A 24,195-nucleotide genomic window follows, 5' to 3' on the forward strand; every position below is an offset into this window, starting at 1 on the left:
AGACTCATGAGTTGGATCATGACTGGAATCAGGACTGGTAGAAACTGTTGCAGGCCCCTGGCATCGATGGAGAATTGGCATTCCTCGCTGCAGGGTCACTTCAGGGGCATCGTGGCAAAGCTGGTGTAAACCCATGCCCAGCACCGTGCATCGATGGGAACTGGTGTTGATGCATCTTCGGCTTCCCTCGATGCTTGGCCAAGTCTTTTCCCAGTGCCAAGGCCAATGACGAGGAACCCAACTTCATTGGCCTGGAGGAGATTGACGATGATCAGTATCCAGTGCCACTGTCCACCAATGGCATCAACAGAACCGACAGTCCCGCCGATGTCGATGGCTCGGTGTCCATCGGTGCAGCTTCTTGGTCCTTTGATGCCAATACTGCCAATACAGATTGCCAATGGCATGGACTTTTTCGACCCAAAGAGATGTTCCATCTTGTTGAGTCAAAGCCAACATCCCTTCAGGGTCATCTGGGCACATAAGTGGCAACCCCGGATGTCATGCGATGCCCCCAGGCAGAGGACACATATCTCATGCAGATCCATGATAGACATGGTCTTTGGGCACCAGGAGCATCCCCAAAAACTGGACATGGTCATGTTGAACAAAAAAAAGGGGCACGAACCAAAAACGATGGTGGCAGAGCAGCGATGGCCGGCGAGCACTGATGCACTGCAGCCACGAGGTATCAACCATGAAAGGAAACTTAAACAAATTGCCAAAAACCTTGACTAGGAGGACTACAGGAATGGCACCGAGAGGGACCCGTCAATGGAAAGCATGGAAAAAACACAAAAACATGAGAAAAAGGAAAGTTTCCCACAAGGCCAAAAACAGCCAAAAGTGAGCTCACTCACACCACGAGGCATAGAGCTCCATGGAAAAAGAGAGACTGAAGAGAGACCCTACGTGAACGCATGGTGTACGGCATGCTGGGAATGCTTAGTGTGCCTAGTCAAAGTTGTAGAAACTTTTGACATAAGTTTTCCGCATTGGGGCTCCATCTGATGATGTCACCCATGTGTGAGGACTACCATCCTGCTTGTCCTCGGAGAATGCATGTGTTTTCGCTCTGAAACTTGTTGTGCCTATGGACATTTCCACTTATTTTCTGTGTGGGTATTATTTTTTTTTCATGGAAAATAGCGCATGTAAACTTGAAAATGCAGCCTGCACATGTACTTTTCCTCCCTAAACCTAATCACCCACATAGTGAACTCTTCTAATTGCAGTGAAATGTGCACACGTTGTAGAGCAATGAATGCACATTTAGCCACATTGCAGGAGAGCACTTTTCAGTATGATTGACTTTGAAAATTGTCCTCCTCAAAGCTAAACTCACAGCACAGCAGAAAACATGTTGTCCCAGTGCATGAGTTCTGCTCACAATAATTCATTACTAGAGGTTATTTATGTTAGCAGCAAAGAATATGTATACTTTAATAGGTGAATTTTAAGACTTGTGTGCATGCGCACATGTATGCGCATTTGCTGGCTTGCGCATATGGATGTGGCGATTTTATAACATACGCACATATACGTTTTTGGAATCTGTGTGGCGTGCGCCAGGCCAAGTCACACGCGTATCTCTTGGCTTTGGCGCGTAAAACACTTTTAAAATCCACCAGTTTCTTTGTAAATACCTGAATGTAAATTGCTTTGAAGTGCCAAAAAGTGGAATATATATATATAAATAAATAACTAAATAAAATAAATATAGTTCAATTTAAATGACAGTAGTCAGTCCTAATGGGCTGTCATCTATTGCTTACAAGGTATTCATGCAACCAAGCCTGTAGTCAAGCATAAGCAACTCCTAGGCCGTCACATTTTGAAGGCACCAAATACCCAGGCCAAAGAAGAGCCTTCTCTCACTTACTTTAGGGCCATGCACTACTGTGGCACACTATCCAAACAACCCCTCCCTGCTTAAAACTTACTGGTAGTGAAATCCCTGCTTTCCAAGCTCCTAGACAGAGAACCCTGAACAAACCTGTCTGTCTTGTCTAAGGGCACCAAAATCTTAAATCTAGCCCTGCAAACAACAGCAAATATAAAATACAGTAGCAATCTGAAAAAATATATTTTAAGATCTGTGGACCAGTGCTGCTGTGGTGAGGTTAGCTCAGCCTACAGGGTAGGCCCCTTAGGCCCACACCGACAGCTGGTGGAACAATGAGAGAGAAATTGACAAGAAGCTTCACCTGTACCAACTCATTTCTCTGGGGTTGAGCCCTTGGGTTTCGGAGACCGGCAGGTCTTAGGCAAGAGTCTCTGTGGAAGGGACATAGGCATCAATCCAGGGCCAGGCTAGAGTCAGAGGCAAGCAACAAACAAGAATGGTAGGATATGGGGCATCAGTGTCCAGGCAAAGGTCAGATCCAGAAGTCAGTCCGAGGGGAGACAAGGAGACGGGGTAAGCAGAACTGGGGAGACGAGGCAAGGCTGGATTGGAGAGACAAGGCAAGGACATGCCTGGAACCAGGAATGAAGAAGAAGCAGCACACATTACACAGGCCATGTTGAAGACTCGTTGTTGAGGCAGAGAAGTGTTGCAAGACTGAGGCTTATATAGGTCTGAGGGGATGATGTCATCAGAGAGCACCGAGTGTGGTTTCTCGCCACTGAGCACATATTATGCATGCACCTGTGGTGAAGTAGAGCCTTGGCGGCATGGCAGTTGTGGAGGCTGGAGCCGGTAGTGTTCCCAATTCACTGAGGATGGCCATTGTAGACATGGCGGCATGAGAGAGGGGCTCTAGCAGCTTCCTGGCATGTGGAGGCTGAGCGCCATCAGAAGGTGAGTGTGGCAGCTTGCAAGCTGCTAAACGGAACATCTAAAAATGTATGCTTACCATAATTTACACGGTGCCACAACACCTTATATCACGCCTATGATTAGAACTGGCACATTCAACGGCACCTAGTGATGCCTTCCTTTCTGGGTATATAGGATGAGGCCAATATTCAATAGGCTGCTTAGCAGACAAGTTATCTGGCTAAAGTTAGCCAGATAACTTATCCCATCTATTCAGCGAAATAAACATCCCGCTGAATATATAAACTTACAGTTATCTGGCTACATGTAGGTTTTTAGTTATCCAGCCTTGGGTGGCCAGATTACATGCTACTTAATCTGATATCTTTAAAGATATCCGGCTAAGTAGCGCTGTCATGAAATGAAAGCAAAAAATAAATAATTGGGCTAGCAGGCCATCTCCTCTCTCCCCCCGAAATATCTTATAATGGCCATGTTGGGCTGTGCCCACCTCACTCCCCAAATGTCTTAAAATGACCCCAAAACCTGCCCACATGCTGGTGCTTTTCAAACTCCCAAAATAGGCAGCCTCTCTGTCCCGTCCCCCCCCCAACATACACAATGATTTATAAGATCACAGCGCCCCTCCCTTCCCACGCTCCCCCCCCCCCCCATACCTTATAGCTGTTTTCTGGGAGCAAGGGACCCTACACCCCGCTTCCGACACCTCCGTGCTGCTCTAGGAGAGTCAGCGCTAGAAGCAAGAGCTTACGTTAAGCTTCCACTAGCTCCTTGGGGGAGGGAGGGTCTCAGAGATATTTTAAGGATTTAGGGGGGGTGAGGTGGGCATGGCTGACAAGGCCTTTATTTTATTTATTTATTTAGATTTTTTCTATACCGGCATTCGTGAAAATATCACATCAAGCCGGTTTACAATAAACAGTGGGGTGATAACCGGAACAGAGAACGAGATAATATGTACTAAACATACAATAGATGCAGTTACAATAAAACAAGGAGGCGTACAACTAGGAGCAAGAAGAAGAGAAGATAGTAACTTTAACATAGTATATTAACCCGTAAAATGGTAGAATTACCAAGCAGGGAAGTGGGTGATTTACAATGAATTGTTCCGTTCACATAGATGTAGTTTTTAACAAGATGGAAGAGATCAGAAGTAATGAAATTCTGGATGTTGGTAATGCTTAGGGTTGGTTGCAAAATTGGTTGTAAAAAGAAAGTTGTTGCTTGGAGGTTGTTTGTCGGAGAATATTGGGTTTAATCTGAGTCTGGGAAGGCTTGTTTGAAAAGCCATGTTTTGAGTCTTTTCCTGAATGTCGGGAAGCAGGGTTATAAAATCTTTTGGGAGGAGCGAGGGGATGGCCTGCTGGCCCAATTATTTATTTTTTGCTTTCATTTCATGATTGCTCTAAGTAGCCGGATATCATAAAAAGTATGTGATTAAGTAGCACGTTATCCAGCCACACAAGGCAGAAGCAGGTCTAAAGTTATCCGGCCAACCTAGCCAGATAGACCCAATATTCAGCTGGGTTAGCCTCCCCGGAATGCCCCTGAAATGTCCCTTTTTAATCTGGCTAATTTATAACTGGATTACTACTTATCCAGCTAAATTATAGCCAGATAAGTGGCTGAATATACCACATTTGCCATTTAAACAGATAACTTGGGAGTTATCTGTCCAAATGACTTTTGAATATTGACTTCGATATGGCCTATCCATGCTGACATTATACAGAAATACATGCCAGATATTGAAATACACTTTCCCTGTTAGCAAAACTGAAAAAATAGACTTTCAAAAGCATGGCTTTTCTTTTAGACAAGTGAATTTGATTTTTGCAGGGTAAAGGTTTGAAAAGTTCTCTGCATGCCACAGAGCAGCAGTACCAAATGCAACTACAGAATTTAACAGCTGTGATTGAAGGCTTGGAGGAGGAACTCCAGGAAGTGAGGAAGGGGATTGAGAAACAGCTTCGAGAGCATAAGATACTGCTGAACACCAAGATGAGACTGGAGCAGGAGATAGCAACCTATCGAAATCTGCTGGAGCAGGAGGAAAATAGGTAATATATATTGAGGGCAATTTTCAAACTGTCCACAGAAGCAGAAAGGTCCACTGATACTTTTTAGCCTTGGACTTTGAATCAGTTTTCAAAGGGAAAACATTCCTTTTGAAAATTGCTTAAGAAAAAGCATACACACAGATCTGCGCTTCTTTTTTAGACAGATACTTTTTCCGCCTAAAAATACGTGGGTGCTTTGGAAAATTCAAAAGTAAATGTGTATTTGCAAACCCTGCCCCCAGCAATGCCTCCTTTTACTGTGGATAAAATGAGGGCAATTTTATAACTGTTGATATAGGGATAAAGAACGCAAGTAAAAAGTATTTGCCCACTTTATTCCACATTTTCAAAGAGGACTTACATATCTAAGTGTGCTTTGAAAATTTGGGCTGTGAAAATTAGGGCAGGTTTAAGTGCGTAATGTCAATTTTCAAAAATCCCCCCCGTAAATATCTGTGTACACATTTAACTTGCTTGACTTTTGAAATCGATATTACATGTGTAAATGATTTTTCTCACCCCATCACTTCCCCAGAATGCCTCTTTTATGTGTGCGTAAAAATACGTAGGTGAGTGCGTTACATGGGTGCTTTTACATGCGCAGCCTTCCCCTTCCCCCACTCCAGGGGAATTTTCAAAAGCACATTTATATGCATACAACTTTTTGAAAATTCAGCCAGAGCAAGCAATTTTCAAAGACCCTATTTCCAAGGGTAAAGGATTGGTTTTCCTACAAAAGTGGCTTTGAAAATTGCCATCATTAAGGATAGCTAAAAATAAAATGCTTTATTCTTACTATACTAATTATTTTATGTAATAGTATCTATACTGTTCTACTGTTTTCTAGAATAAACTCATTTTAATGCTGATAGCATTTACTATAGAGTATTTTACCTAGGATTGGATTTGGATTTTAGATTTGATTACTCCCAAGCTCAAGACCAGTTAAATTTCACGTGAAGGAAATAGCAAAATTGCTTACCTTGTAATAGGTGTTATCCCAGGACAGCAGGATGTAGTCCTCACATATGGGTGACGTCACTGAACGGAGCCCAGGCGGGAAAACTTTCTGTCAAAGTTTCTAGAAACTTTTGACTGGCCCCAGTGAGGCCACTGAGCATGCCCAGCATGCTATGATATTCTCTGCCACAGGTGTCTCTCTTCAGTCTAGTATGTAGCAAAAGCTTTAGCAAAAAGAATAATAGAATAAAAAGGCCCAACTCCGCGGGGTGGCGGGTGGGTTCTGTGAGGACTACATCCTGCTGTCCTGGGATAACACCTATTACAAGGTAAGCAATTTTGCTTTATCCCAGGACAAGCAGGATGCTAGTCCTCACATATGGGTGATTAGCAAGCTAGAGGCTGAGTCATTGTGTAGTGCAATGTTTTTGTTGAATGAGTCAGCCGAAGATCACAGCAGTTTGGTTGCAGTAGGAGTTGGGTTTAAGCTGGAAACAAGTTCTTTAAGACAGATTGTCCATAGGCTGAATCTTGTCGTCCTTGCTTGTCCAAACAGTAATGAGCTGCAAAGGTGTGAAGGGAACTCCATGTTGCTGCTTTACATATGTCAAGTATTGGCACTGAACGATAGTGTGCAACTGAAGTTGACATTGCCCTAACTGCATGTGCCTTTACTCGCCCTTGGAGAGGAAGGCCTGCTTTCTCATAGCAAAACTGTATGCAATCTGCTAACCAGTTTGATAGAGTATGTTTACCCACTGCTTTACCTGGTTTGTTTGGGTCATAGGAAACAAAGAGTTGATTGGATTTCCTATGAACTGCAGTGCGATTTAAGTAAAAAGATAGAGTGCGTTTGCAATCTAATGTGTGTAAGGCCCTTTCTCCTTGGTGAGCATGAGGCCTTGGAAAGAAAGTGGGTAAAACTATAGATTGGTTTAAGTGGAATTCCGTAACTACCTTAGGAAGGAATTTAGGATGAGTACGGAGAACCACTCTGTCATGCAAGAACTTGGTGTAGGGTTCATAAGTGACCAGTGCTTGCAATTCACTAACTCTTCTGGCTGATGTAATGGCAATGAGGAAGATAGTTTTCCATATAAGGAATTTTAGGTCACTGGAATCAATGGGTTCAAAAGGAGAACGCATGAGTCTAGTTAAAACCAAATTTAGATCCCATTGAGTGATTGGGTGTCTAATTGGTGGTTTAAGAAGAATTAAACCTCTCATAAACCTTTTTATGAGAGGTTGTGTAGAAATAGGTGCATCTGATACCTGATTATGGTAAGCTGAAATTGCACTTAAATGTACCCTTACAGAGGAGGTTTGTAGACCAGATTCTGAAAGATGGTACAAGTAGTCCAATAAAGACTTTGTGGGGCAAGTGAAAGGATTGATGTCTTTTTGCCTGCACCACAAAGAGTATCTCTTCCATTTGGAAGCATAGTTCTTCCTTGTGGAAGGTTTACGTGAAGCTATAAGAACTTGGGAAATGTTAGCAGAAAGATTGAGTGGTTGTAAGATCAAGCTTTCAACATCCAAGCTGTCAGTGACAGGGATTGAAGGTTGGGATGCCGCAACTGACCCTGATCCTGAGTTATGAGAGTGGGAGCTACTCCCAGGCGAATGGGATCCCTGACTGAGAGGTCTAGAAGTGTGGGAAACCATACTTGTCGAGGCCAGTATGGGGCTATGAGTATCATTGTCCCCTTGTCTTGTTGTAGCTTCACTAGAGTTTTGGTTATGAGTGGTATCGGAGGATACGCATATAATAGGCCTGAGTTCCAAGGGCGAGCAAAGGCGTCCTTGGATGGCCGGTTGTTCAGGTTGTATAGGCAACAGTAGTTGTCCACTTTGTGATTCAGATGTGTTGCAAAGAGGTCTACTGTTGGTTGTCCCCAACGATGAAATATCTTGGTCACTACTATGGGATCTAGTGACCATTCGTGCGGTTTGAATTGACGACTGAGTCTGTCCGCTACTACATTGTGAATGCCTGCTAGGTAAGTGGCCTTGAGAATCATGGAGTTGTTCAAGGCCCAACCCCATATCTGAGCTGCCTCTTGACAGAGGAGGTACGAGCCTGTCCCTCCCTGTTTGTTGATGTACCACATGGCTACTGTGTTGTCTGTTTGGATCAGCACAGTTTTGTTTGTAAGGCAGTCCTTGAAGGCATGAAGAGCATAACGTATAGCTCGAAGTTCCAGGAAATTGATTTGAAATGTTGCTTCGAGCTTTGTCCATGTTCCTTGTGTTTGGAGAGTCCCTATGTGAGCTCCCCAACCCAAGGTGGATGCATCTGTAGTCAGAGTTACCTGTGGGGCTGGTTGTTGAAAAGGTAGGCCTTTGCATAAATTGTCCTTGTTCACCCACCATAGAAGAGAAGAGCATAGTTGGTGGGTTACTTGAATTGGAGAATAAAGTGGTTGAATGGCTTGGATCCATTGTGATCTTAGAGTCCATTGAGTTACCCTCATGGTTAGTCTTGCCATAGGAGTGACATGAACTGTGGAGGCCATGTGGCCTAGTAGTGTGAGAAACTGATGTGCTGTTGCTTGTTTCTTGGAGTGAATCGAGCTTGCTAGTAGAGACAGTGTGTTTGCTCGATCCTCTGGTAGAAATGCCTTTGAGAGGTTTGTGTTTAAATCCGCTCCTATGAATTGAAGCAGGTGAGACGGAGTAAGATGGGACTTTGGATAATTGATGAGAAATCCCATGGAGTGCAGCAGAGCAATAGTTTTGTTGAGAGACTGTACTGCTCCTTGTTGAGATTGGCTTCTGATGAGCCAATCGTCTAGATATGGGAAAACATGTACACTTTGCTTGTGTAGGTGTGCTGTTATTACTGCCAGACATTTTGTGAACACTCTGGGAGCAGAAGCTAGTCCGAATGGCAGTACTTTGTATTGGTAATGATGAATGCCCACCTTGAAGCGTAGGTATTTGCGATGAGGAGGGTATATTGGTATATGGGCATAAGCATCTTGAAGATCCAGAGAACAGAGCCAATCCCCTGCTTGAAGAAGTGGGAGCATTGTGCCTAGGGAAACCATCCTGAACTTTTCTTTTTGTAGAAATTTGTTGAGATTTCTGAGGTCTAGGATGGGTCTTAGGCCTCCAGTTTTCTTTGGAATGAGGAAATATCTGGAGTAGAATCCTCTGCCCTGCTGAGACCTGGGCACTGGTTGTATGGCCCTGGCTGTCAGAAGGGTGGATAATTCTATTTGTAGCTGAATTATTTGGGAATTTTGATGTGGGTAGGAAGTTGGTGGGAATTCTGGAGGAATTGAGAGAAAATTTAGTTTGTAGCCGTGAGCTACAATGGATAGTACCCATTGGTCTGTTGTTATCCTTTCCCAGTTGTTGTGGAAAAGGGAGATTCTTCCTCCCACTGGAATGTTTTGATTGGGGTTTTGGAGGTTGGGTCTGATCCCTGGATCTGTGTTCAAAAACCCGTAGCTGGACCAGTCTGTGGAGGAGGCTGGGTACGGGCTGGTCTTGGTTGCCTGGCCTGAGAGCGCTGGGTAGGTCTAGAAGGCCTAGTTCTCGTAGGTTGATTGTAGTACCTCCTTGGCCTGTAGTATGGACGTCTAGGTTCCCTACGTGGGAAACGTCTAGGGGCCTGGGTGGTTGGTTCTTGAGGTAATTGTGACAATTGCCTTAAGGTCTCTGTGTGATCCTTAAGTTGCTGGACGGCATCTTGCACTTTTTCCCCAAATAAATTATCTCCATGGCATGGCAGATCTACTAGTTTGTCCTGTACCTCAGGCCTGAGATCTGACGCTTTTAACCAGGCCCATCTTCGAGCAGTGATGCCCGCTGCTGCTGTTCTTGAGGCTGTGTCAAAGTTGTCATAAGCAGCCCTAACCTCGTGTTTCCCAGCTTCTAGGCCCTTGGCAATAATTGATTGTGCAGACTCTTGAAACTGTTCTGGAAGAGAATTCGTGAAATGCTCCATCTGCTTCCAGAGATCCCTTTGGTACTGTGTCATGTACAGTTGGTAAGCAGAGATTCTGGAAGATAAAAGTGCGCTTTGGTACACTTTTTTGCCCAAAGAGTCCAGAAAGCGATGATCCTTTCCTGGGGGAGCTGATGAATGTGGACGTACCCTTTTAGATTTTTTCTGGGCAGATTCCACTACCACAGATTGATGTGGTAACTGTGTTTTTTGAAAACCTGGTACCTGCTGCACTAGGTAAGTGGTATCTACCCTTTTATTAACTGCTGGGACTGTACATGGGTGTTCCCACACTCGTTGTTGTAGGTCCAACAGAACTTCGTGGATGGGAATAGCTAAAACTTGTTTTGGTGGGTCCACAAATTGTAATACCTCTAAGGTATGCTGTCTTGAGTCATCTTCAGTGGAAAGTTTGAATGGAATGGTATCCGCCATCTCTTGGACAAAACTTGAAAAGGATAAGTCCTCAGGTGGGGATCTTTTTCTTACTTCAGGTGGTGAAGGTTCTGACATGAACTCTTCTGAAGATGTCTCAGATTGTTGCTCATCCCAAGAGTCATCTTCATCTGGATGTGGATATGGAGTTCTTGGGATTGTTTTAGTATGGATACCTGATGGTCCAGGTAATGGGTCCTCGATGGGGATCATTGGAGGATTTATGTCCATCTGTTTTTGAGGAGTTTTGTGTTTTACTCTCCCTGTTTTAATGTAACTTCTCTTTTCCACTTATACGTTAATTGATTTTTCCCCTTGTTCTAATGTAAACCGGTACGATAAGACCTGGTCTTGAGTGTCGGTATAGTAAAAGAAGTTAAATAATAAAATAAATAAATAACTTTTTGATATTTTTGTGAAAGTCGTCGAAAAAGTGCTAATTCCTGGGCCTCAGTATCTTCCTGTTCTGTAACTGTCGAGGGAAGGATGGGTGTCCTCGAAGTAGATGCCGAGTGTAATGCTCTCGGTGTCGATTCCGTCGACGGTAGTAACATTACAGCCGGGATTTGGGCGCATATCGACGTCGATGACGTAATTATTTTTGGTGTCGACGTCGATTGAGCCGTCGGAGCCAAAATTGACCCCGGCATCGGTGTAGTCACCGGCATCGGCAAATTTGCCGGCATCGATGTGGAGAACATCGGCATCGACAATGAAGTCGGTATGGTAAGTTGTTCCTTCAGAGCCTGTGAAATCGCTTAACGGATTAATTCCGACAATTCCAGCCGCACAACCGTTGGGAGCAGAGCGGTTGAGGGCGGTGGCGTAGGCTGAAGCACAATTTCCTGACACGTACCTTGTGGTGGTTCTGGTGTCGATATCGGAGTGGAGGTAGGCCGAGGCGTTATTGACTCCGAGGTTTCCTGATTTTTAGGCCGCTTCGCTGTCGAGGGTTCCTGGGAAGCCGAGTCGGACAACGAGGGGCTCCGATGACGGTGTCTATGTTTCGACTTTGATTTTTCCATCGATTTCGTCGGTCCCGGTTGAGGTTTTTTAAGTATTACCCTCTTAGTCGCTCCAGCCGGAGACGACTTCGACGACTGCGATGTGGAAGGAATGAGCTGCAGGCTGAATAGATGTTCCATCTTTTCAAGCCTGATTTTCCTAGTTTTTGGAGTCATCTCCGCGCACTGAGGACAGTTATGGACATCATGTTTATCTCCTAAACATACCACACATTCAGTGTGTGGGTCTGTAAGAGACATTTTTCTCATGCACACAGGGCATTTTTTAAATCCTGTGGACATTGTGAAATCGACGGCCGTCGATCCGACTGAGGAGAATTTAAAAATATCTCCGAAATCAAAATTTTTGACTGGGTTACTTACCGGCCGGCAAGAACAAACCCCGAGAGATTTCTGTTACAGAGAATTTCAATTTTACGACTACTAAGTCGAATAATAGTTGAGGTAAACTCAACGGCTCCGGATCCGCGATGCTAGCTGCAGCGCGGAAAAAACGAAGACTAAAGAGAGACACCTGTGGCAGAGAATATCATAGCATGCTGGGCATGCTCAGTGGCCTCACTGGGGCCAGTCAAAAGTTTCTAGAAACTTTGACAGAAAGTTTTCCCGCCTGGGCTCCGTTCAGTGACGTCACCCATATGTGAGGACTAGCATCCTGCTTGTCCTGGGATAAACAGTAGGTATTTCTCTGCCCCAGAGGACTTACAATCTAAGGGCCTATTTATAAAAGGCTTTCTCTTATTTTCTGTCTATGGAAAACATGCTTAGCAAGTAATTTTAAAAGGAATTACACATGAAAATGTAACATGCTATTTTCACAATCCCATTTATGCACATGAAGTGCACTTACATGAATAAATCCTATGGACAAGTCAATGGCATATATTGTAGTAATTTTCAAAACTCCACTTACAAAACTCAATTTTAAGCCTGTAGATGATTTCTGAAATCAGGCCCTAAGTAAATCAGAGCCCTAACTTTCTGCCTGAGGCAACTGATGGTAAAGTGACTTGGATAAGGTCACAAGGAGCATTAGTGGGAGATGTAGGATATGAATCCTGGTTTCACTGGTTCTCAATCCACTGCTCTAATGACCAGGCTACTCCTCCACATAGCACAGGTCTGAAAGCTTCATTTGAATTTTTCTATAGGGATCAGCTGAAAATATGCTTTTAAAAAGAATAATCATGAAGCATAGAAACTAGAATCTGATGGCAGGAAAAGAAGGCATAGGCCATTCAGTCTGCTCATTTTCCCTTCCTGTTATAATACCACAGACCCTATATTATCTCCACTTTAACCCCGCCTCCCTAGCAGCTAGAGATCCTCTGTGCTTGTCCTAGGCTGTAAATTCTAATACTCTATCATGAGGTTGTTCCCTGCATCCATCACCCTAATGGTAAAGAAATATTTCTATGTATTATTCCTGCATCTGTCCCTATGAAATACTTCCACAGGAAAAAGCAAAGAGCTTTGAAGTATGCTACAGTAGATTATATTGTCTGCAAAACTTTACAACATAACAGGGTTAGTACAGTTTTTTCAGTAAGTTTTATGAAATAAAAAAATGGTTATGTTTTTGTGAAGTTCCCCATGCACCAGCAAATAAATAAGAAGAGCTGCTAGCAGGGCCTAAGGAACCACCAAGAAAAAGAGAGGAGGCCTCAACTCTATCCACACAACCCCCTCCCACCCAGCCACATTATCCACCTGCATCCCGCATCTACCGCACCGCCATATCCCTCTTATGTGCCCATCCTCCATACAGCCACACACACCCTACCACCAAACCCACACCCCACCCCTCGAGCTACTACAAAACACACACCCACCCACCCACCCTTGAACTCCTGTAACACATACACTCACTAACAAACTTATGAAAAGTCAGTCAGACAACATGCTCTGAAGTTACCGTGCAAGTCTAGACTTGTTTTATTTGGCAGCAAGTACTTAACTGCTGGGTTTCCTTCCAACATCCCAGCTACTGTAGGGCTACTGCCTGGCTCCAGATCAAAGGAGCAGGTGAAAGGGTGCAGATTTATCAACTCTGATGTACTATGAAGAGTTATTGAAACTTAACTCTAAAAACTAGCACTGATTCACCTGTTTCTTTTCAGGTAGAGTCAGGCAGTCATCCAAAGAAATATGGTCCTGAGTCATGACCATATGATGCCCCCACTAATGGGGCAATCAAGAACTTAAACAATTTAACAAAGACTTTTCTCTCATCTAAAAAATTAAATATTTTGCTTGTTTAGTGCTAAATATCCTGCTGTGCTCAAAGAAGTTCCTCACCACAGTATTAAAATGATACAATGTAAGTGGCATGTCACAAATCACTTTTCCTTTTTGTTTTTCTTTTAAATAAACTTTGGCAGATTTATTCTTTACTTTAAAAAGTTCAAACCAGTAATGGTTGTGTACAGTCACTGGGTCTACACATATGAGGAAGAGGTGGTCATTGGCTCAACAATAGAATATTGGTTCTAGAAAGCTTCTGTTCTATCTACTGTGGGCTAACTTACCTGAGGGCCTGATGCAAAAAAGTGCAGAAGAGTGCACAATTTTACTTGCAGTTGTGCGTGCATTTTTTGTGTGAAACTGTATTCCCGATGCAGCAAAGACTTTTGTGCACAAAATTTGTGTACTTAAATCTGTGCCTAGCTCCCTCAGATGGAAATCCATTGCTAATGAAGGCAATGTAAACAAGTCAGGTAAACAATATGGGTGAAATTATCCACACTCTCAAATATTATCGCTGTAAAGCATACACATGAATGAGAGTCTACAATCTTTATAATCAAAATTTACACAACATTCACAATAAATAACATTAAATCACTCACACTTATCCACATTCATTCCTCTATTAAAAATATATTGAAACAAAACATAAAAACACCTGTAGGTGAACTCTAGATTACAGTACAGCAAATGAGTTGACCTGATGTATATCATATAACATCAATGATTGTTACTTCAAAACACCCTTATGGCAATTATGCCATTCACAAATCTCAATCTTCAACTGCTTCTTCCTTCAATTAACTGCTATTTTCACCATAAATGTTGATGTTCTTTGCATTGACTTTGGCCAGCACTCGCATTGTACTGTCTTTGCCAGGGCTGAAACCTTTTATTTTCCAAATGGTCTGTCTCACAAATAACGATGTTTCACAAATCACCCTGTTAAATGTTCACTAATCACCCTACAAGAGGCCCTTGTTTCTCCAATATGGCTTCATCAGGGGAAATATAGCATCCTACTGCAACCATCACTGGCAATGTCACCTATGAACATTTATCGTCTTGTCCAAATATAGTTCCATAATCTGAAACCCAACCAGGTCAATCAACACGCTCTTGTTCACTTTTCCACCTTATCCCCTCGGGACATGGGGATAAAGTGGAAAAGTTTAAAACTTTGGACATGGTAGAGAGGAATGACGTCCCGGGGGGATAAGGTGGAAAAGTGAACAAGAGCGTGTTGATTGACCTGGTTGGGTTTCAGATTACGGAACTATATTTGGACAAGACGATAAATGTTCATAGGTGACATTGCCAGTGATGGTTGCAGTAGGATGCTATATTTCCCCTGATGAAGTCATAAATTATTTATTGTGAATGTTCTGTAAATTTTGATAATAAAGATTGCAGTCTTTCATTCATGTGTATGCTTTATTAGCTATTACCCCCCCCCCCCCCCCCCAAGGCAGCGAGGAACACAGTCTTAACTCCTGTTTTCTTAGCACCAAAAACGTAACTCCTAATCAGAGGTGGAGTAAAGTTTCAATCACTAGTGTTAATCTGTGGGCAGAAGTGGAGTTCTGGCCTCGAGATTTATGCACAACGCATGTTTTCTACACATAAATGGAGCCAATATTCAAAAAGGGTGAGCTTCTAAATTTTGACTCCTACATTTCAGATGAAATTAGGGGCCTAAGTTTTCAGCTGAAAATTCATGTAAATTTAGATTCCTAAAACTAAGGAACCTAGTTTAAGCCTGCTATTTATTTGCCTAGATTTAGGTCCCTAAATTCAGTGCCTACTTCTAATAATCTCTGCTAAATCCCTAAATTTGTCTCTCTGTCCTAAGTCCACTCCATAGCCATCCACTTTTTGACTCCTAAATTTAAGCACTCAGCCCTATTTCATTTTCTAAAGGACCAATTTAGGGGGCCTAACTCTGAAAGTTAGGAGCGTAAATCTTTTAAAAATTAGCCCCAAATATGAGATATGTGTACACAAACTGTTTTCTGTGCTGAAAGCATTTTGGTCTGCATAAATCAAATTTTACGTGCACAAAATGTTGTGCTGCCCGATCGCGTTCCTACGCGATCCGGCCCCCCTACCTTCACCTGCGGGTCTGCCCCGACTCCCTCGAGGCGCGGGTCGCAGCGCTCCGGCCGCGGCAAGAAGATGGCGCCTTCCCCGGCAGCAGCATCGGCACTCGGAGGGGTAGCCCCGCCCCTTGTAGGGGCCGAGGCAAGGAGGAGGGGCCGTCCCCGGAAGATGATGTCAGCAAAGGCGGGGGATTTAAAGGCGACTCAGTGAGCTGCTGATTGCCTTTCAATAGGTTCCCTGCCTTGCGTGTTACCAGTGCTGTGTTTGGACCTGACCTTGCCTTGCCTTGCCTGCTGCCTGCCTAGACCCGGACCGGACTGGACCTTGCCGTTGCCTGCCTCCTGCCTAGACCCGGACCGGACTGGACCTTGCCGTTGCCTGCCTCCTGCCTAGACCCGGACCGGACTGGACTTTGCCTTTGCCTGCTGCCTGCCTAGACCCGGACCGGACTGGACTTTGCCTTTGCCTGCTGCCTGCCTAGACCCGGACCGGACTGGACTTTGCCTTTGCCTGCTGCCTGCCTAGACCCGGATTAGACTGGATTTTGCTTTGCCTGCTGCCTGCCTAAGACCCGGATTGGACTGGATTTTGCTTTGCCTGCTGCCTACCTAAGACCTGGATTGGACTGGATTTGGCTTCTCACCTTTGCCGGGAACAGTTCCGTGGTCGTGGTCAGGCCTGTATCTCCCTGCTGGATTCTACTCCGGAGATACTGAGCAGTTTCATCTGGAATCCACCTTCCGGTGACGAGAGGCACCAGATTCCCCAGGTGGGTGACTTTCGTTCCGGGCCAAGGGTCCACAGTTAACAGATTGAAAGGCCATGGACCCGGTGGACTTGTCCGGCCTTCAGGCAATTCCAGGACTCGCTCAACAGTTAATGCAGCAGCGACAACAGCAACAACAGCAGCAACTAAGTTTAGAGGCTTTAACGGCTACCGTGGACAGATTAGTCCGACGATTAGAGGCTCCCCAGGGAGCGGTAGCAGCAGCACCACCGCCTCCGCCACCCAGTGCCGCAGCATCAGTTTCACATTTACCAGCACCACCTCGGTTCTCAGGAGAGGCTAAGAATTGTCGAGGATTCCTTAATCAATGCTTTATCCGTTTTTCCCTGCAAGAGACCCAGTTCCCCAACGATCGAACAAAGATGTCCTTCATCATTTCATTACTAGACGGGAAGGCTATGGCTTGGGCATCACCCATCTGGGAGAGAGGAGATGCTATACTAAACGACTTAACAAGGTTCGTTTCCACCTTCCGCCAAATATTCGACGAACCCGGTAGACTCTCATCCGCTTCTTCGGAACTCCTTAATTTGCGTCAAGGATCAGGAACCTTGGCTGACTTCGCTATCGCTTTCCGCACCTTGGCCTCTGAATTAGGATGGCAATCTGATTGCCTCCGAAGCATTTTCCTGGAGGGACTGTCACTGCGCATAAAGGATGAACTGGAGGGACGCGACCTTCCAGAGGACTTGGACGCACTGATCGATTTGGCAGGTCGCATTGACCGAAGGATCTTGCAACGGGCCAAGGAAGCCAGACTTCCCCGGCGGCTGGCACCCTTGGCTCCCCACTTCTCTCGTCCCTTGGTGCCTCCCACTGCCACGGAGGGTTCTACTGACTCTAAAGAAGAACCCATGCAGCTTGGGAGGAGTCGTCTAACGCCTGAGGAAAAACAACGCCGAAGGAGAATGGGCCTCTGTTTATACTGTGGTAACAAGGGTCATCTTCTTGCTCAATGTCCCGAACGTCCAGGAAACTACCGATCCTAGGCGTCTCTGAGGAGCAGACCCTAGGGGGAGATCCAGCTCCTCAGTTCGTGGTTCCTGTTACATTACAAGGAGGGCATGGATCATTTACCACTCAAGCGTTGGTTGATTCGGGAGCAGGAGGGAATTTTATACTGGCCGAATTGGTTCATCAACTTCAGATTCCCACACAGCCCTGCAAAGTTCCGCTGTTTATTTCTTCCATCCAAGGGGAGAACTTGCCTGGACGGGTTTCCTGTATGACTACTCCCATTGTGCTACTCACTGGAATTCTGCACAAAGAAGAGATATCTTTTTTTATTTTAGAAAAAGCAGTCCACCCTGTGGTCCTGGGTCTACCCTGGCTTCAAAAACACTCTCCCATCATGGACTGGAGAACTCTGCAAATTGCAGCCTGGGGTCCTGAATGTCAAGAGTCCTGCATTCACTGGTCGCACCAACCAGGAATACCGATAACCACTACTAAGCTTGGACTGCCACATCAATACTCCCAATTCATGGATGTCTTTTCCAAAGAGAAGGCTGAGATTCTGCCCTGCCACAGAAGATTCGACTGTGCGATTAATTTACTACCTAATGCCATTCCACCTAGAGGGAGAATTTACCCCCTTTCGGCACTTGAATCCCAAGCTATGGCTGAATACATTGAAGAGAATCTGGCACGGGGGTTTATTCGACCTTCCACATCTCCTGCTGGGGCAGGATTCTTTTTCGTAAAGAAAAAGGACGGGTCTCTAAGACCATGCATTGATTACAGAGGACTTAATGCTATCACTCGCAAGGATCGTTACCCGTTGCCCTTGATACCCGAGCTACTGGATCAATTGCATGGTGCCAAAATATTTTCTAAACTCGACTTACGTGGTGCCTATAACTTGGTTCGAATCAAGCCCGGTGACGAGTGGAAGACCGCTTTCAATACCCGCAACGGCCATTATGAATACCTTGTAATGCCCTTCGGCTTATGTAACGCACCTGCGGTTTTTCAAAACCTGATGAACGAGGTGTTTCGGGACATGTTGTATAAACAAGTAATCATTTATCTGGACGATATCCTCATTTTCTCTAAAGACTTGGATACACATCGCAGAGATGTCAAGCTTGTTCTGCAATGTTTAAGAGAGAACCACCTGTTTGCTAAATTGGAAAAGTGTCTTTTCGACAAACAGTCCATACCTTTCCTGGGATTTATCGTATCTACCACTGGTTTTCAGATGGACCCGGAGAAAGTGGCCTGTATTCAAGATTGGCCCCAGCCCAAGGGACTACGGGCCATACAGCGGTTCCTGGGTTTTTCCAATTTTTATCGGAATTTTATACCGCACTATTCCCACATCGTGGCACCTATTACCGCTTTGACCAAGAAAGGAGCTGACACCAAACGGTGGCCTCAGGAGGCCATACAAGCATTTCAAGAATTGAAAACTGCCTTCTTGGAGAAGCCTTGTCTGCATCATCCGGATCCGAGTCGTCCGTTTATTGTGGAGGTGGATGCTTCCGACGTGGCTGTTGGTGCAGTCCTAAGTCAACACTCTACCCGAGGAGTATTATTTCCCTGCTCCTTCTTCTCTCGGAAGTTTTCTCCTGCTGAAAAAAATTATTGAATTGGCGATAAAGAACTACTGGCCATTAAAATGGCCTTTGACGTGTGGAGACAGTGGTTGGAGGGCGCTCAACACACCATCACGGTCTATACCGACCATAAAAACTTAGAATATCTTAACAGGGCTCAACGCCTCAATCCCTGCCAAGCACGTTGGTCACTGTTTTTCTCCCGCTTTGATTTTGTCCTTCGTTTTGGTCCGGCTTATTGCGGTCTCGGTCGCCACGCTGGCGCCCGAGGCCTTACCTCCTCTTCGGGTCCCGGAGCCCTGCCGCGTTTCGCGGACTCGGGACCCCGGCTGCAGTCTCCTCCTGCCGCTCCGACCCCGCGCGGGCCTGCAGGGCCTTCAGGCGCCATGCGCCAGCTCCCTCTCTGCCGCCGGCGTCCTCTCGCGGCTGGCCCCGCCCCCAGGCGCGCGCGCGCGGCTGAGCCCTGCTTTTAAAGGGACCAGCGCGGGAAAACACGGCTCCTCCCTTTCCTGACGTCAGACGCTGCAGGGCTATTTAAGCCCTGCAGTTCCTAGCCTTCCTTGCCTTGCAACGAGGTTCACTACTATCCGGTAGCTCTGAGTTGCGTTCCTTGATTGCCTGCTTCCTGCCTGACCCCGGTTTGCCTGACTCCGCTTGCCTGTCACCTGCTTTAACCTCGGATTGTCTGACCACGCTTGTCTTCAGCCTGCCTTGACTCCGGTCCGTGCCTTCGACTCCTGCTTGTCTTCAGCCTGCCTTGACTCCGGTCCGTGACTTCGACTCCTGTTTGTCTTCAGCCTGCCTTGACTCCGGTTCGTGACCCCGACTCCTGCTTGCTCGCCGCCTGCCAAGACTCCAGTCCGGATTCCACTCCTGGGTTTTCTTCATCCTCGCCTAAGTCCCAGCGCTCCGGGTCCCTACAGGCTCCTCCTGGGGGGACCTCGGGCTTCCAGGGCGAAGACTCCTAAGTCCTAGCGACCCGGGCTCCCACAGCTCCTCTGGAGGAGTCACGGGTTTCCAGGTGAAGCTCCTATTGCCCAGTGGGAGTTCTGCCTACCGACTGTTCCCTCGGGTCGGTCGGCCTAAGGATCCACATCCGGATTTTCTCCATCACAACACGGCTTCCAAGAATGGACGGGCTGATGCTCTCTCTCGATCTTTCGAGGTAGAGGATCTCCCTGAGACTCTCAATCATGTCATTGATCCTGCCAAACTGTTACTGGCGGTCACCCGCACAGCACCCTCCGGGAGGACGGTGGTTCCTCTCCGACTACGCCCCAAGGTACTGTCTTGGGCTCACGACTCCCTAGCGGCAGGTCACCCCGGATGTCAACGCACCTGGGAATTGTTGGCACGATATTACTGGTGGCCCCAAATGAAGGGGGATGTACGGGCTTATGTTTCCTCCTGTCCTAAATGTGCCCAGCAGAAGCCGTTGCCAGGTCGGCCCTGAGGACTCCTCCAACCCCTTTCCCCTCCTCTCGAACCATGGACTCACATTTCCACAGACTTTGTTGTTGATTTGCCTTCCTCTGGTGGGCACCAGGTTATTTGGGTGGTGGTAGACCGTTTTTCCAAAATGGCCCACTTTATCCCGTTACCCAAATTGCCCTCTGCTCCTGAATTGGCGGATCTCTTTGCTTCCCATATCTTCCGTCTTCACGGGCTTCCGCTCCACATCACTTCGGACAGGGGTCTGCAGTTTACGGCCCGATTCTGGGGTGCGCTTTGCAAGAAGTTCGGTATCCATCTGGACTTTACCACCGCTTTCCACCCGCAGGCGAATGGTCAGGCTGAACGTGTCAATAGAGGTTTAAAATTGTTTTTACGCCTCTTTGTTAACCATCGTCAGGATGATTGGGCCGGTCTCCTGTCGTGGGCTGAATTTTCCCACAACTCCCATGTGCATTCGGCTACTGGACAGTCTCCCTTCTTGATTGTCTTTGGGAAGCAGCCTCGGCCTCCTCTCCCGCTCCCTGTTCCGGTGGCCTCCCCTGCCGCTCAACTTTCCGCTCAGAGGCTTCACAACCTGTGGGAGGCTACTAATCGACATCTCCTCAAAGCAGCCGCCGCTGCCAAACGGATGGCGGATAAGCATCGCCGTCCTGCTCCACAATTCCTGTCGGGGGACAGGGTTTGGCTCTCCACCCGTCATCTACGTCTTCGGGTTCCGTCTATGAGACTTGCTCCCCGGTTCATTGGGCCCTTCCTCATCCGGGAACGCTTGGGTCCAGTTACCTACCGCCTTCGGCTTCCTCGTACTCTCCGGATACACGATTCCTTTCATGTCTCCCTTCTGAAGCCTTTGATTACCTCCCCGTTTCATGCGACTCCTCGCCAGGATCCCAACGTCGAGTCTGCGGAGGATGCCATCTATCAGGTTCGGGAGGTCCTCGATTGTCATCGCCACCATCGGAGATGGGAGTATCTCATTGCTTGGGAGGGGTTCGGTCCGGAGGAGAACTCCTGGGAACCACGGGCCAATATATTGGATACAAATTTGCTTCATCACTTTCATCTCACACACCCGGAGAAACCTGGTCCCTCCAGGAGGGGGTGTAAGACGGGGGGTACTGTTGTGCTGCCCAATCGCGTTCCTACGCGATCCGGCCCCCCTACCTTCACCTGCGGTCTGCCCCGACTCCCTCGAGGCGCGGGTCGCAGCACTCCGGCCGCGGCAAGAAGATGGCGCCTTCCCCGGCAGCAGCATCGGCACTCGGAGGGGTAGCCCCGCCCCTTGTAGGGGCCGAGGCAAGGAGGAGGGGCCGTCCCCGGAAGATGATGTCAGCAAAGGCGGGGGATTTAAAGGCGACTCAGTGAGCTGCTGATTGCCTTTCAATAGGTTCCCTGCCTTGCGTGTTACCAGTGCTGTGTTTGGACCTGACCTTGCCTTGCCTTGCCTGCTGCCTGCCTAGACCCGGACCGGACTGGACCTTGCCGTTGCCTGCCTCCTGCCTAGACCCGGACCAGACTGGACCTTGCCGTTGCCTGCCTCCTGCCTAGACCCGGACCGGACTGGACCTTGCCTTTGCCTGCTGCCTGCCTAGACCCGGACCGGACTGGACCTTGCCTTTGCCTGCTGCCTGCCTAGACCCGGACCGGACTGGACTTTGCCTTTGCCTGCTGCCTGCCTAGACCCGGACCGGACTGGACTTTGCCTTTGCCTGCTGCCTGCCTAGACCCGGATTGGACTGGATTTTGCTTTGCCTGCTGCCTGCCTAAGACCCGGATTGGACTGGATTTTGCTTTGCCTGCTGCCTACCTAAGACCCGGATTGGACTGGATTTGGCTTCTCACCTTTGCCGGGAACAGTTCCGTGGTCAGGCCTGTATCTCCCTGCTGGATTCTACTCCGGAGATACTGAGCAGTTTCATCTGGAATCCACCTTCCGGTGACGAGAGGCACCAGATTCCCCAGGTGGGTGACTTTCGTTCCGGGCCAAGGGTCCACAGTTAACACAAAACAAGCATAAATCATGTTTGGCATGCATACAAATCTTTTGTGTGCACAAACCATGATTTTAGTGCATATAAATCCTATCCAAGAGATTTCCCCTGCCAATCGAGTTAAAATGTGCAATTAGCCTGTGTTGAGCATGCATTTTAACTTGGGGTTGTAGGAATATTTTTAGCTCCCAATGCATTAGCATACCATTTGCTTACTTGCATCGGGAGTTAAATTATTTTAGCACCTGCATTAAGACACTGTGCATTAAGCGTATGGTTTTAACGTAGAGTCCCATGCTTTAAAGAACACAGCAGCAGTTAGTGTTTGTTAGAACACATTAGTATTTACTATCTCTGGCTAGAATGTCCAAAAGTCCAGGAATGCAGCAGTACCACAACTTGAAACCTATGACATTCAGATAACTAAACTCCCCAGCTTTTCCCTCTCAATTTTATCATAAATCTGTCTGCTGGTTACTGAGTTGAAAGAGGGTCACAGACAAACATGCAGGATAGACACAATCTCCCCTTTAGGTTTTATTTTTACTTTGTCAACAAATGCCTGTACTGTAAATGACAAATGGGAATTCACTAGCCAGATAAATTCCTTCAGTTCATCTGGTTTTAGCACTTCTTTGCTTAATTAATGCAGTCACCTGCAAGTCTCGTCTTATATCTAAACATGAATTCCCTGCAGATAAATTCAGTTAAATGCTTAGCTGGAATCTCCTAATAAGGGAAAACGTAGGGTGTGTACAGAATCATGTGTTCTCAGAGCTGATTGAAAAAATATAACTGCTGCCAGGTTTCATAATTTACTGATAAGTTATCCATGTTTTAAGCTGCTGCAGCCCTAACCTCTGGTCAAATCCCAGTTATGTAGCAAACCACTGCCCTCATCATAGCTAACAAATGTTCTGGCATCTGTTATTACAACAAACTTTATCCTACTCCAAAAAAAGCATGTGCCAAACAAGAAACTGCTAGCCACTTTCAAAATACATTTAGCCACAGCAAAATTAAAATGAAATATATTCAGTTGGTGAATTTTGAATGTATCAATGATATCATAGAGACATTTTGATAGTGCTGGTCACAATGTCAATATCTGGACGCAAAAAGGGGTTGAATTAATACAAGTTTGAAACTTGTGAGCAGTATCGCTATGTGTCAAAGCTTCCACTCTGGTTACTGTCCATTCGTGCATCTTTCATAAACAAACAGGCATTTGGAAAGACAACTTAAACCCTGCACAGCCAATCCAGGGCTGGATTTACAATTTAAGCACCCATAGGCAGTAGAGGGTCCTACCCACCCCAGAAATCATGGTGTGTGTGGTGGAGGGAGGGGGATTCCCCCTCCCTCAAGAAATCATCATAGGGGAGGGAGAGATATCAGAGAATGGGGACCCCTGCCCTGCTTCCCTTCTGCCCTTTCTATCCCATGTCACCTCTAGGTCTCATTTTCTTCCTGGTCTGGTTGTACTGCACTGATAATTTTGACTAAACTGAGTGCAGGGCTCTTGCATCCGCACAAATGTGCTCACAGGCCCCGCCACGCTCCTTCCTCAGCTACAGCAGGTCCTTCCTGTTACTAGAGACACTGCTTGGGATGGAGTGCAGCAGGGTCTGTGAGCACGCACAAGAGCACCGTGCTTAGTTTAGTCAAAAATATCACTGTACTGCAACTGGACCAGGAAGAAAATGAAAGGGTCAGCAGCTCCTGGCGGCAGCAGCAGCAGGCATTACTCAGGCGGCGATGCCTAGAGAATTTGGTGCCAGAGGCAGTTGCCTCCTTTGCCTGTGCCTACATCCGGGCCCGAGTCAAACAGTATAAG

At 46.5% G+C, this 24,195-nt stretch overlaps 1 protein-coding gene across 2 annotated transcripts in view; it reads left to right on the forward strand.

The window, feature by feature from the left end:
• Positions 1-24,195, forward strand: part of KRT222 (keratin 222) — a 200,423-nt gene that overhangs the window by 111,847 nt on the left and 64,381 nt on the right. For both annotated transcript variants that reach the window (XM_029574011.1, XM_029574012.1), the window contains exon 6: positions 4,625-4,845. In XM_029574011.1, coding sequence (XP_029429871.1) covers positions 4,625-4,845 — 221 coding nt within the window. The remainder of the gene's footprint in view (positions 1-4,624; positions 4,846-24,195) is intronic.

This window comes from Rhinatrema bivittatum, chromosome 12, assembly GCF_901001135.1.
Source record: "Rhinatrema bivittatum chromosome 12, aRhiBiv1.1, whole genome shotgun sequence".
NCBI lineage: Eukaryota > Metazoa > Chordata > Amphibia > Gymnophiona > Rhinatrematidae > Rhinatrema > Rhinatrema bivittatum.